The sequence below is a fragment of the Pogona vitticeps genome, chromosome 2, assembly GCF_051106095.1.
Source record: "Pogona vitticeps strain Pit_001003342236 chromosome 2, PviZW2.1, whole genome shotgun sequence".
Taxonomy (NCBI): domain Eukaryota; kingdom Metazoa; phylum Chordata; class Lepidosauria; order Squamata; family Agamidae; genus Pogona; species Pogona vitticeps.
Window position 1 is genome coordinate 76,623,763 of NC_135784.1, and position 12,335 is coordinate 76,636,097.

The window sequence follows — 12,335 nt, forward strand, 5'->3', positions numbered from 1 at the left end:
AGTGTTACCAGGCTGTATGTCTTTCGTGATATCCATCCACCTGCTGTGGAGCACAACCCATGAGAAATGATTTCTCAATAAATATACATAGGATTGTGCTGCTGTTCTTGTTTTAGTTTTACTTTGAGATGCTATAAGACTTTGCTCTTCTTGCAGCAGACTAACGTAATTATCTATCGGACTTAGTAACTTATGAAAGGTGGTTGCAAATGACTTGTGTAGCCTAAAATGAATAAATGTGAAAATATAGGCTGCTTATTATTAAAAATAGGATTCAATGTCAGCTTTTCTTCAGATTGTTCTGTTAGCATGTATATTTTTATATGTTTATTTATTTAAAATATTTTTACACCACTTTTCTCCTTAAAAGGAGCCAAGGCAGCTTAAATTATTAAAAGACAATATTGAAGCTAACACCAGTGAGTATACAGCTACTAAAAAGGATCAAGCAAATGCCATGTAGAGAACCATAAGTAATACAGAACACGTTAAAAGCAGTAAGGTGCAACAGCCCATTAAAAAACTTTCACTCAGACAGCTAGTCACTCAGGTGAAGCCTGCATGAAGACAAAGGTCTTCACCTGCTTGCGGAAGGACCCCAGAAATGGGGCCAGCCTGGCCTCCTGTCGGGGAGGGAGTTCCAAACTAGAGAACTCCGTTTCTATTCCAAACACATCTGTGAAGGTGGCGGGACCAAGAGAAAGGTCTTTCCTGATGACCTGAAAACTTGAGCAGGCTCATAAAGGCAGATGTGGGGTCCTTGCGATAGCTAGGGCCCAAGCCATTTAGGGCTTTATAAGTTAGAACCTATAAATTATGGAAAATGATAATCTGGGAGTGATGTACAGCAGTAAAAGTAAACAATAAAAGTTTTTGGATTAATAACATTTTTCCAGCTATTGCATTTTTGGATATACTGTAATAAGCATTTCTCTTACAACAGTTTCAAATATAGCTTCCAACTGTATTCCAGCTCTTGTTACCTATTTATTATAACATTTGTTAGTTTCTTTAGCTGAATGTGGGAATTTCAGAAATTACTGTGTACATGATTTGTAGCTTTGGTTTCTCTTAAAATATGTCTCAGAGTGAAATCCAGTGTTAATTGTACATAGAGTAGGCCAGTTAAACTGAACAGAACTTATTTATAACTAACATAAATCCCACTGATTTTATTGGCTATGTTCTAGGAAGAACTAACATTGGGTTTTATAATATTGTTTTGTTCCTTTGAATGCAAGCTGTCTCAGGTTGCTGTAGAGAAAACCAAACTATTATTTCTTTCAGCTGAAGTTCTGTGTTATGTAGGGACCAATTGCAAAAGCATAACAGAACAGTATGTTTGGACTATTAGTTGTCTGTGGTTTTCATTTGGGTACCGATGGTGACAAGATAATATGCTCCACTTAGTAGGATGAACTTCTGTACTCCTTAGAGAATAAATAAGTATTATTAAAAAGAAAGTTGAAGCGAGGGCTTAGTCTTCTGTGGATTCTGGGAATATGAAATGGCTACATTTTGTTAAATACAGTCGTTCTGGTGCTCTGAAAGGGCTTTCTTCAATAACTGCTGTTGGTTAAGGCCTTTCCGAATAGTTTGCTTTCTGCCCTTTGGAAAATGACCACTGCTGTTGGCAATGTGCTTTGAGAAAATGACTAATTTCTTTGCACATAACCTTGCTTTCTGCTAGCTGCAGTAGAAATTGAAACCACTTTATTCAGAATCTTGCCATAAGAGTTTTGCCCTCTTAAATTTATAAGTGAAATTTATTATTTATCTCACATTCTTCCATGAGAGAGAGATCTAGAGCAAACCAGGACGCACTGTGGTTTTGGGCAGCTGGAGGTGGTAAAGCATTTATGGAGTTATAATTGATTTGAGAGAAGATTATTCTTATTTTGTTTTTCTGAACAACAGTTAGCTTAAAGCATCTGAACTGAATAGATGTTTATGGATGCTGCAATCCAGATATTTGAGCATTCAGATTTGGGCAGGTATCCCATGTGTGTGCATTTGCACTACAGAGCTGTAGCAGTCTGATGCCATTTCAACCGTGACGGCATCTATGGAATCCAGTGTGTTGCATTTGAGAATTCGGCGCTCAAGAGTACTAGTGCTTCGTCTTGAGCTGCAGTGGAGAACTCCCAAGTGCCACATCAAATTGCCGATCCCAGAATTCCGAGATGGAGCTGTGGAACATAAAGGGGTGTCAGGCTGTTCTATCTCTGGGATGTAGAAGACATGGGATTTAAAGGAGTATCAGACAACTATAACTCTGTATAGTACAGTACAGATATACCCCACTTTTCAAGACTGGAACCATGGGAGTTGTAAACATGGCTAATAATACATCCTTGCAATATATTTTTTTACATTTACAATATATAGATTGAACTCTTATTACCATAATTTATGCTGCATAAGCCTGATAATGTCATTAGCAGTGACAGTCTTCTGGAAATTAATTTCTGACTTCTCTCCCAAAGATCCCAAGGCTTCTGTGTACTCCCTTTCATCTTTGGGGGTGTGGTGCTATGGATTGGGAGGGGGGAAGTCTTTAATAACTGAAAATTGCTGCTGGTGGTAGATTCATCCCAGCTGTGGCAGTTTCCAGTAATTAAAGACTTCCTCCCACAGTCCCTAGCGGCTTCTTGATGCTAAAAAGCAATTAAATGGGAGCCTTGAGGGAAGAAATTGGAAATGTTTCATTTCCAGGCAATCATCACTGCTGAGAACCTCATCAAGCATAATATACACAACAAGATTTCATCCAATTTGTAGCAATAGCCTAATGGAACTATTGACTCAGCCTTGAGAAACTCAGAGTCAATGGTGAGATATCCAATCTGAAATTAATTCTTATTATCAAAAAAAAAAAAAAAGCTTCAGCCACTTTGGGACAATTTGTTTATACTGAAGAGAAAAATGTCTCCTGAGCATAATATTTTCAGCATTTAAATGTCATACGTTTGTCTTATTCAAGAGTGATGGTTAGACTCTGGAAGACTCCCTGTGGAAACTTATAGAGTCCTTGAGACCAATATAGAGGAAGAAATATTTGACCCAACATGCCCATTACACCAATCACTTCCCAGGGATGATTCATGTGAATACATTTCTCAGTTTTCACGTTACTGCTTTTTGTTGATTACGTCTGAGAAGCAAAGCTGTAATGTGGATAGGCTGAGTCAGCCATTCCATGCGTCATATTGACTATATCCCTGGAGGCATTTGGGCCACTGTGCATGAGGACTTTCTCAAATATCAACCACACAGATTTTTCCCCTCATTCTCCTGACCTTCTTTCATAAATTGACAGTCACAATTCATGGGGGAAAACTTGAAGTACCTGATCAGAATCCAAGGCATTTGGTGGCTGACAGGCAAAATGCTGGAAGAGGACAGTCTCCCTAGGTAAAGCCTGTTTCCCACTTGGAGAACTGTAAGAACTTAAAAATAAGATTGAGAAAACATCCCTGAAAAGAATAATGGCAAGAAATTCATAATTTAGATTAGAATGATTTGAACCCTAGCTACATTTCCATTTTTAAAAAAGGCTCTTTCCATTCATGGACATAGTTGAGATCATGAAAAGTAGTCAACTTGTAAACATGGAGTAAGCTATCTTCACTAATTCTCTCTTTCACTTGCCCTCTGTTCCTGCTGTTCTGGAGAGTCTGTCCCCCCCCCCGGCTGTACTCTGGGGGGAAAATCAGGGGATACAAGATGAAGATGGGACTGGTAATAGTCACCTCCCCTCCCGCCACCATTGGCCAAATTTTCTAATGAGTACTTACTGTACTCAGGGACAGCTGCATCAGCAGGAGCAAATTCAGGATCCCTGCTAGTATACAGTATTTAGTCTTAACAGGAACATTGTTTACTTTAATTCTTATTTTGACGATGAAAATTGGACTGTGTGTGTCATATTAAAGATCTGTGAAGTGCAACTGCAAAATTTTCATCATCCATTTCAAAAAGAATACAGTACTTAAATATTATACAGTATCATACTGCTTTAGTTAAAGTGAACAGGTTTTGTTTTAGTTTTTTGCACGTTAATAGCATCCCCATATCACATAGTGTCTGATCAAAAGCCAAATGGTTGATTGCATTTCTGTTACTTTGTTCCAGATCTCCTTCCACCAGGGGTCTGCAGTCTTCTTAATCCAGCAGCTATTTATGCAAATAATGAGATCAGTCTGGGAGATGTGGAGATCTATGGCTTTGATTATGATTACACATTAGCACAGTATTCAAACTTGCTGCATACTATGATATTCAACACTGCTAGAGATATCCTAATTGAACAATATAAGGTAACAATGTAATTCTGCTTTTGGGGTCATGGTGAGCCTGAAGTTTGTTCTCTTAACATGAAACCATTGTTTGATACTGCATCTAATGTCTCCAGATACTAATCTGGAAATAGTGTTTATCTGACAAACCTTGTACAGTTTCCCCCACCAGGTGAAGACCTGATTGGCATCTAAGATAGCATTTATTTGTTGGGCGGTAGATGTTTCTTGGATTAATGTATTTAAATTTTGTTTTAATCTGTTTTTATGTTTGACTATATTAATTTTGTTGTTACCATTGTTAACTACTCTGAATGTCATTTGGAAGAAAAGCTTAGTATGCCTTTAATTAATGAATAGTCTAGTCAACTATGGCTGTAATCCTGTTGCACAGCTTTGCCAACATAAGGAGAACGATGTCATCAGCAGTTGCAGATTACATTGAGTAAAGATTTTCTGTTGTTATTCCTAAATATGCATAACTCAAATATAATGCAGCAAAGTTGTATGTATACTAAAATTGCAAAAGGAAGTAAGCAAGTTTAATAAGTGGGAGTCCACTGCTGCTGATCACATCATTCCTTTTGTGCAGGAAAGGCACACCAAACAGGATCCAGACTATTAATAAAGTTATTCTTTCTCCTGATGCCATCCATTACTTCCATATACATTTGTAGTTGCTGTTGAAGAAGAAAATGTTATAAATGGATGTTTTTCCCCCTTGGGAGAACTTTAGTTTCTGTCCAAGGACAGAATTTTTTGTTCTTATAATCAGGCAAAAACAAAAGATTTTTTTAAAATGACAAAAGCATTATGGCAACTTATGGTGGTCGAAATAAATATGAGAATACAGTATGTATCCAAAGGCTCAAACTGAGCAAAAGCTTTATTAGGTCTAAAGTTATCAGGTGAGTTTGATCTCTGACCACAGTCCACATTTGACACCCTGTACAGTACATCTGTCACCCATACTTGTTCAGAAGTATTCTGGGATTCTAGTGGTCTTGGAATAAACCACCATAATGTGGCATGCAGCCCCGGTGACAAGGTGTACTAATGCTTTCTAATGGATTGTTTTGCAGTATCCAGAGGGACTCAGAAAATATGAATACATTCCTGGATTCGCTATAAGAGGACTTCACTATGATGTGCATAAAGTAAGTTCGAATAATCTTTGTCTCTGTTTATAAATTGTTTCAAAGTGTGTGAAGAGCCAAGATTCATCAGATGTGCCCCCCCCCTTAAATGTTTATGTGCCTGGCTAGTCCTCAGAAATTATGGGTTCTCTTAGAGGAAGAGTTGGAATTAACAGTGGCTCTGAGTGTGTGTGTGTATGTGTGTACTAAAAAAAGAACACAGAATGCTTGCATAACATTCTGCCTTCCAAGATGTGCTGAATTATAATTTAGAAGGCAGGTAATGCTTAACACTGAAGACGTATAGTAAGTCATGCATATTCTGTAGTGGTTCTTCATGCATTAGCCTTTTCTGAAGCTGGAAGCAAATTTGCTATGTGGCAGCTGCAGTAGAAGATGTCAGGGAGGAACATGATGGAAGAAGCCGCAAGGGTGGCTCAAACATGGAAGACAGGGGACTGGCTGAAGCAGGATGCTTTTTTTTGCACTAAATTGTGCTGAAAGGTGATCTATGTAATATGTATGAAGTGGTTTAAAATATAACATAAATAAATATAAAACATAATCCTCTCAAGGCACCATTCTTTTTAAATTAGAAAGAGGCTAAGAGAGAAAGAATTGAAGTAACATTCACTCTTTCTTTGAAAAAGTGGGATTGCCAAAGACGTTGATAGGACATCAGCTCTCAAGAGGACACTGGAATGTCTTTGAATGGAACAATAAATCAAGATTGCAGACCATTCTGACATTGGCAGTGAGCCATGTGCCAGCACAGCTCAGACTGATTGCTCCTACCTGGCTCTTCTTGTAAGCAGGAAGGGTGAGATGAACCAAGGGTTTTCTATTAATGTACAAATCAGGGACTCTAGCTTGTTTGTCTCCTAAACCAAGAACACTCAGTGGCTTAAGGATCTAGCTTTTGAGGCCAGAATTAAATGTCACATTAAACCATCTGTAGAGTCTGCAGAAAGGTTTATGCCATTCCACTGGTAGAAGTGGACAAGCGGAAGCAACCAGGCAGCACTGTAATGCTTGGTATCTATGTTATTGTTGTTGTTGTTTAGTTGTTAAGTTGTGTCCGACTCTTTGTGACCCCATGGGCCAGAGCACGCCAGGCCCTCCTGTCTTCCACTGCCTCCCATAGTTGTGTCAAATTCATGTTGGTTGCTTTGCAGACACTGTCCAGCCATCTCATCCTCTGTCGTCCCCTTCTCCTCTTGCCCTCACACTTTCCTAACATTGGTCTTTTCAAGGGAGTCTTCTCTTCTCATGAGATGGCCAAAGTATTGGAGCCTCAGCTTCAGGATCTGTCCTTCCAGTGAGCACTCAGGGTTGATTTCCTTCAAAATGGATAGGTTTGTTCTCCTTGCAGTCCAGGGGACTCTCAAGAGCCTCCTCCAGCACCACAGTTCAAAAGCATCAATTCTTCGGCGGTCAGCTTTCTTTATGGTCCAGCTCTCACTTCCATACATCACAACAGGAAAAACCATAGCTTTGACTATGTGGAACTTTGTCAGCAAGGTGATGTCTCTGTTTTTTAAGATGATGTCGAGGTTTGTCTTCGCTTTCCTCCCAAGAAGCAGGTGTCTTTTAATTTTGTGGCTGCTGTCACTATATGCAGTGATCATGGAGCCCAAGAGAGTAAAATCTGTCACTGCCTCCATATCTTCCCCTTCAATTTGCCAGGAGGTGATGGGACCAGTCACCATTATCTTAGTTTTTTTGATGCTGGGCTTTGGACCATGTTTTTTTTTTGTGCACTCTCCTATGTTATCTATGTTACAGTAAAATAAAGATTTTTTTACAGCTGTTTTGTGGAAGTGTGACCTGAGGGGCATTTGATAATAACAGATGGCACACACTCCATCTTCACCTCCCCCCGAACAAGAAACTCAGCTATTTTTGTGAGATCAAGTATGAGTGATTGTTGGTGTGGATCTTGGGTCTTCCTTTTGTAGATAGAAAGGTCCCCTCTATTTGCTTTCCAAAATATGCTTTTAAACGTTGAGCAGTTCTCTGAAAGAGTATAAAAGGTGGTGTAGGGGAAGTATGGATCAGTTAAGATCACTCTCCACCTTCTTGCTGATTGAAATATCTCAAGAATACCTCTACTCAGGGAGTGCTGCCAATGGTAAGGGAAAAAGCTGGATTCAATCAAATGTGGAAATGTTGAAGCATGAGTAAAAATATGTGTATTATAATAGCAATTGTGTGCAATCAAGTGAATGCTAACTTATGGCAACCCTTTTCTGAGTTTTCCAGGTAGAGAATACTCAGATGTGGTTTGCCATTCCCTTCTTCTGGGGATGCCCTGAGACTCTATATATATTGCCCAAGGACACATAGGCTGGCTTTACTTTCCGGGAGGCACAGCTGTGGAATCAAACTCTGGCTTCTCAGCCAGGTATCTAAACCATTGAGCTATCCAGCCAGTTATTATTTTTAAATTTTTTTAATTTTTCTTTTAATAAATGTTATTAATTATATACAGTCACATATAAATTATTATATTTTATGCCCTTCTTCCCTCCCACATTTCCATTCCCATCAAGTTTATTACAGTCACCAATAATTTCTCTATATATCAGGGAGTCCCTTATTATCCATTCTATTCATATAAACAATAAAAGGATGCCAGTCAGTTTGTAAAAGAGTCTAAGTGTTTTATCCCTTTAACTGTATGCAATTTGGTGGTTAATTTTTCTTGCAGTGCTTCCTGCCATACACTTGAGTATCATGTTGCAATTGATACTCCCTGCATGTTTTTCCACCCTTTCGCTATGGTCTGTCTTGCTGCAGTCAAAAGATGGCCTATTAAGGTTTTGTATGAAACAGATTCATTTTTCTCCGGAAAAAGAGTAAGATGTGCTAATTCTGGAGTAATTTTATTTATTTCATTAAACACTTCTTCCCAAAATTAGTCAACTTTTTTGCAATACCAGCAAAAGCGTTTTAAAAAAAATCCCTTACACTTACAGCCTCTCCAACACATTGGTGACATTGCAGGGTTAACATGTGGAGCCGAATTGGGGTCAGATAGCATATTTGGATTATTTTCAGTGCAACCCCCCTGGCTGTAATAGAGATGCCATTATATGGGAATTTTGTAAACATCCCTGACTATTTCTCTTCATTGATTTTAATATTCCAGTCATGTTCCCATATTTCTCGCAATCCCATTGATGATGCTTGATCAGCAACGAATAAAATGTTGATACTGCTCCTTTATTTGTTTCCGCTAGAGAGAGGAGAAGATTTTCAAAGGGAGTGAGGCGCCTTATGGCCTGTTTTGGTAGTGTTAGCCTATCTAATAAAATTACTTGTCTGATACCAAGTTAGCCATGATATTCCCCACTCTCTGAAATGGTCCCTCAAAAAATCCCTAGAAAGAGATTGCTGATTGGTATAAAATTCAGTTAACCTAATAAGACCAATCATTTCAAAAGCTCTGGGAGTTAAATACCTTATCACCTGTGAGAAACGTGGGTGACAATATATTGGTACTAAAGGGGAGATATCTGGTACGCGAACGTCTCCTTTCTCTTCTTCCACAATTGCATTGCAGGATAGTAGAATACTATGAACATTTTGGAGCTGATTTTTAAAGTTCTTTTTCACATAAAGTATTTTTCCTAGCTCAAATGTACCCAGTAATTCCATTTCTATTTGAAGCCAAGGGGTTTGGCCTGATTCTATGTCTAGCAGCATCATAATATGAAGTTGATAGGCTTCTTTAGTAATTGGACAGTAACGGAGGGATTTTACTGTCTTGGGATATTTCTTATTAAAAATAAATGTTTCAATTCCTTTCTGCCACATCTTGAATGTGGCATCTTGAATTTTTAAAGGCAAGACATAAAAGAGATATGTAAACCAGGGTAAAATCATCATCTTAACTGAAGCAATCCGAATTGATAGTGATAACTTATATTTTCCCCATTTTTTCATTTCAAATTTGGATTTCTTCTAAATGTTTTCCCGAAAATAAGACAGGGTCTTATATTAATTTTTGCTCCAAAAGTGAATTGGGGTTTCTTTTCAGGGGAAGTTTTATTTTATTTTCATGTACAACAGTCTACATTTATTCAAATACCCTCATGTCATCTTCTGGTTGCTGCACAATGGTGGAGGATGGGGTTTCACTTAACTGGGGCTTATTTTTGGGGTAGGGCTTATTATATTACGAGAATCCTGAAAAATCATACTAGGGCTTATTTTCAGGGTAGGTCTTGTTTTGTGGGAAACAGGGTACATAGTTGAGTTTGAGAAGCTTGGTAGAACTTTTAGCTATGAAGACTCCTAAATATTTTAAATTAATATTTGTGAATGGGACTTTCAGTGTTTGTGATATTGAAATTTGAACTCCGGAGGGAGGGTTATATTGAAGCATATTAAATCAGATTTCCTAAAATTCACTTGAAATCCTGCACTCCAACATTTTTTTCTAATTCATTTAGTATATGAGGGGTGCTTCTGTATAGGATTCATTAGCATATAATCTGATGACATGAGTAGAATTCTTAATACGTTCTCATTTACCCTTATACGTGAGGCTAAAAATTCATTCACCAGAGTAAACAGAAGGGGTGACAAAGGGCAGTCAGTTATATATAAAAAGTAAAAAAAAAGTTTAAGAAGTCTGAAGTATGCATGTTCTTAAATTGTTTCCTACAATATAGCTGTGGTGCTATGGTTTTCTACACAGCCAGTGTACTGCTGCAGCTTGGGACCTTCTATATGCATGGCATGTACTCCCATCAACAAACTGTGGTTTCTTCCCAAAAGGTAACTGAGCTAGATTCCTGGACGACACGTGGAGCACAGAAGAATAAGACAAAAGAGAGACCCAATATAAGATCTCTTTTATAAGGCCACTATATGCTATTCTTATATGTCAGCCTCTAAGTTGTCACCTGCTGGGTGGATGATTGTCATTGTCAATGTGACAGGATCAGTGTAGCCAATACAGGGAACTGAAGTGTTTATGCTAAAATTTGTCCCCCTCATTCTAAAACGAGAAATAAGTTGGAAGTATTTTTTTTTTAGTGGCAGAAACGGAATGATGTATCTGAAGTTCACAAACGGAGATGTTTGTGTTCTTCCTTGTGTTCACTGGTATATGGTGTATGGTCACCTTTCTTCAAGGGTTTTGTTGGCAAAGGGAGGCCGTGTATAACACGTGCACTGTTACTTTGTACAGCACTGAACCAAGGTAAGGTTAAATTCTAGCTAGCTAGCTAGCTTGCTTGCTAGCTTGTTGGTTGATTGGCTTGCTTGCTTATTTATTCATTCATTCCCTGCCCTATATCACAGGAACTCGGGATGGGTTACAAAGCTATTTACGACATTTTTAAAACATAAGATTTTAAAACGTTTTTTTAAAACCCTTGCTGTTGGAGTAATCATGTCCCAAGCAGGGTTCATTATTCTTTTGTGTGTGTGTGTGCATGTATAGAATTCTAAGATAGTGACTCTAACATCAAGAATTGAAGTTTCTTAAGTGAGCACAGGATTTTTCTGAAGTACCCCTGCTACACCCCCAATCCATCCTCCTTTCTACCACTAATTTCTGGCATATGCAAGGTTATTATGCCCAGTATGATTTTGGAGGGCTGAGTCCATGTGTGTACTCTGCAGACACAGACAATTTAATTACAATCCTTTCCTCAGAGGGTCTAACATGTGGATATAAGTGGGCATCCCCTGGAGGGGGAGAGACGCCAAACCGGATCAACCGAACCAGCAGTTTGTGCTCATCTCTGTTCTTCAGCCTAGTTCAGTGGTTCCCAATCTTGGTTAACCCAGGTGTTTTTGGACTGCAGGTCCCAGAAGCCTTCACCACCAGCTGTGCTGGCCGAGGTTTCTGGGAGTTGCAGTGCAAAAACACCTGGGTTACCCAAGGTTGGGAACCACTGGACTAGGCAAATAGAGTGAATGGTGTCATTCTGCAGAGAGAAGTTGTTCTGTCAGTGGGACCAAGAGGAGTTCTCTCCATTTTGGCCCCTCATGCTAGCGATCTGATCTGCAGTCTCTGAAGAACAGAGGGAACCACATCATGCCATTGTGCTGGTGAAAGCAGGCTAGCACAGTGTTGCCTATAACCCATGAAGTATTTTCACAATAAAGTTTTGCTTATCTTTCAGAGCCTGCTGATGAAGATTGATGCTTTCCACTATGTTCAGCTGGGTACTGCATATCAGTGAGTTAAACATCATGTTTTCAAAATCACAACACCTGCTTTCTTTACGTTCATTCTGGATCTGTTGCTTTTTATAAAAATTTCTATTCTTTCGATATTTCTGACAGCCAGTCATAAGAGTGAACAACTGTCTGTTTTTTGAACAGCGACATGCCATTGTTTAAGTGACTGAGTTCTAGAGCTGCAACTCAGTGCCTATAATTTCACTGTATTCATAAATCCATGTAGGTGGGCTGTCTCCAAAATAACACTGGCCCTCACTGAATTATTACAGAGGATAATTTCTGAGTAACTGAAGGAGGAACAAGCTGCACCAAGATTTTGAGTAAGACTGTGTACAAGCACCATAATTTTATAAAGAACAATAACTCACTTTTCTGATAACCAGGCATAGCTACCTCATTTGTAACAAATGTACAGAAGCTTTTTTTTGAAAAATACTGTAAACATAAGCTACTACCAGTCAATTAAGGAAGCATTAAAATTGTCAATAGTTGTGTTTAAAAAAAATTATTTCAAGCACATCTTATTTTTAATGCTGCTTTTTTACTTTACGTAAATAGTTTACAAAGAAAAGAATCATGTACAGAAAGTACATAAACCTAGTCCTTGAGTTTCCTGTTAAGTGTAGAGTACTGTGGGTTAATGTTATTAACAGTGTTATAGTTAAATAATAAACCTGTAGCTTCAGGAGGTTGAGTG

The 12,335-nt window shown here is 38.5% G+C and overlaps 1 protein-coding gene across 1 annotated transcript in view; it reads left to right on the forward strand.

Moving 5' to 3' along the window:
• NT5DC2 (5'-nucleotidase domain containing 2) overlaps positions 1–12,335 on the forward strand; it is a 45,274-nt gene that overhangs the window by 3,292 nt on the left and 29,647 nt on the right. Inside the window, exons 2-4 of the mRNA XM_072989767.2 lie at positions 4,135–4,319; positions 5,381–5,455; positions 11,578–11,633. Coding sequence (XP_072845868.2) covers positions 4,135–4,319; positions 5,381–5,455; positions 11,578–11,633 — 316 coding nt within the window. The remainder of the gene's footprint in view (positions 1–4,134; positions 4,320–5,380; positions 5,456–11,577; positions 11,634–12,335) is intronic.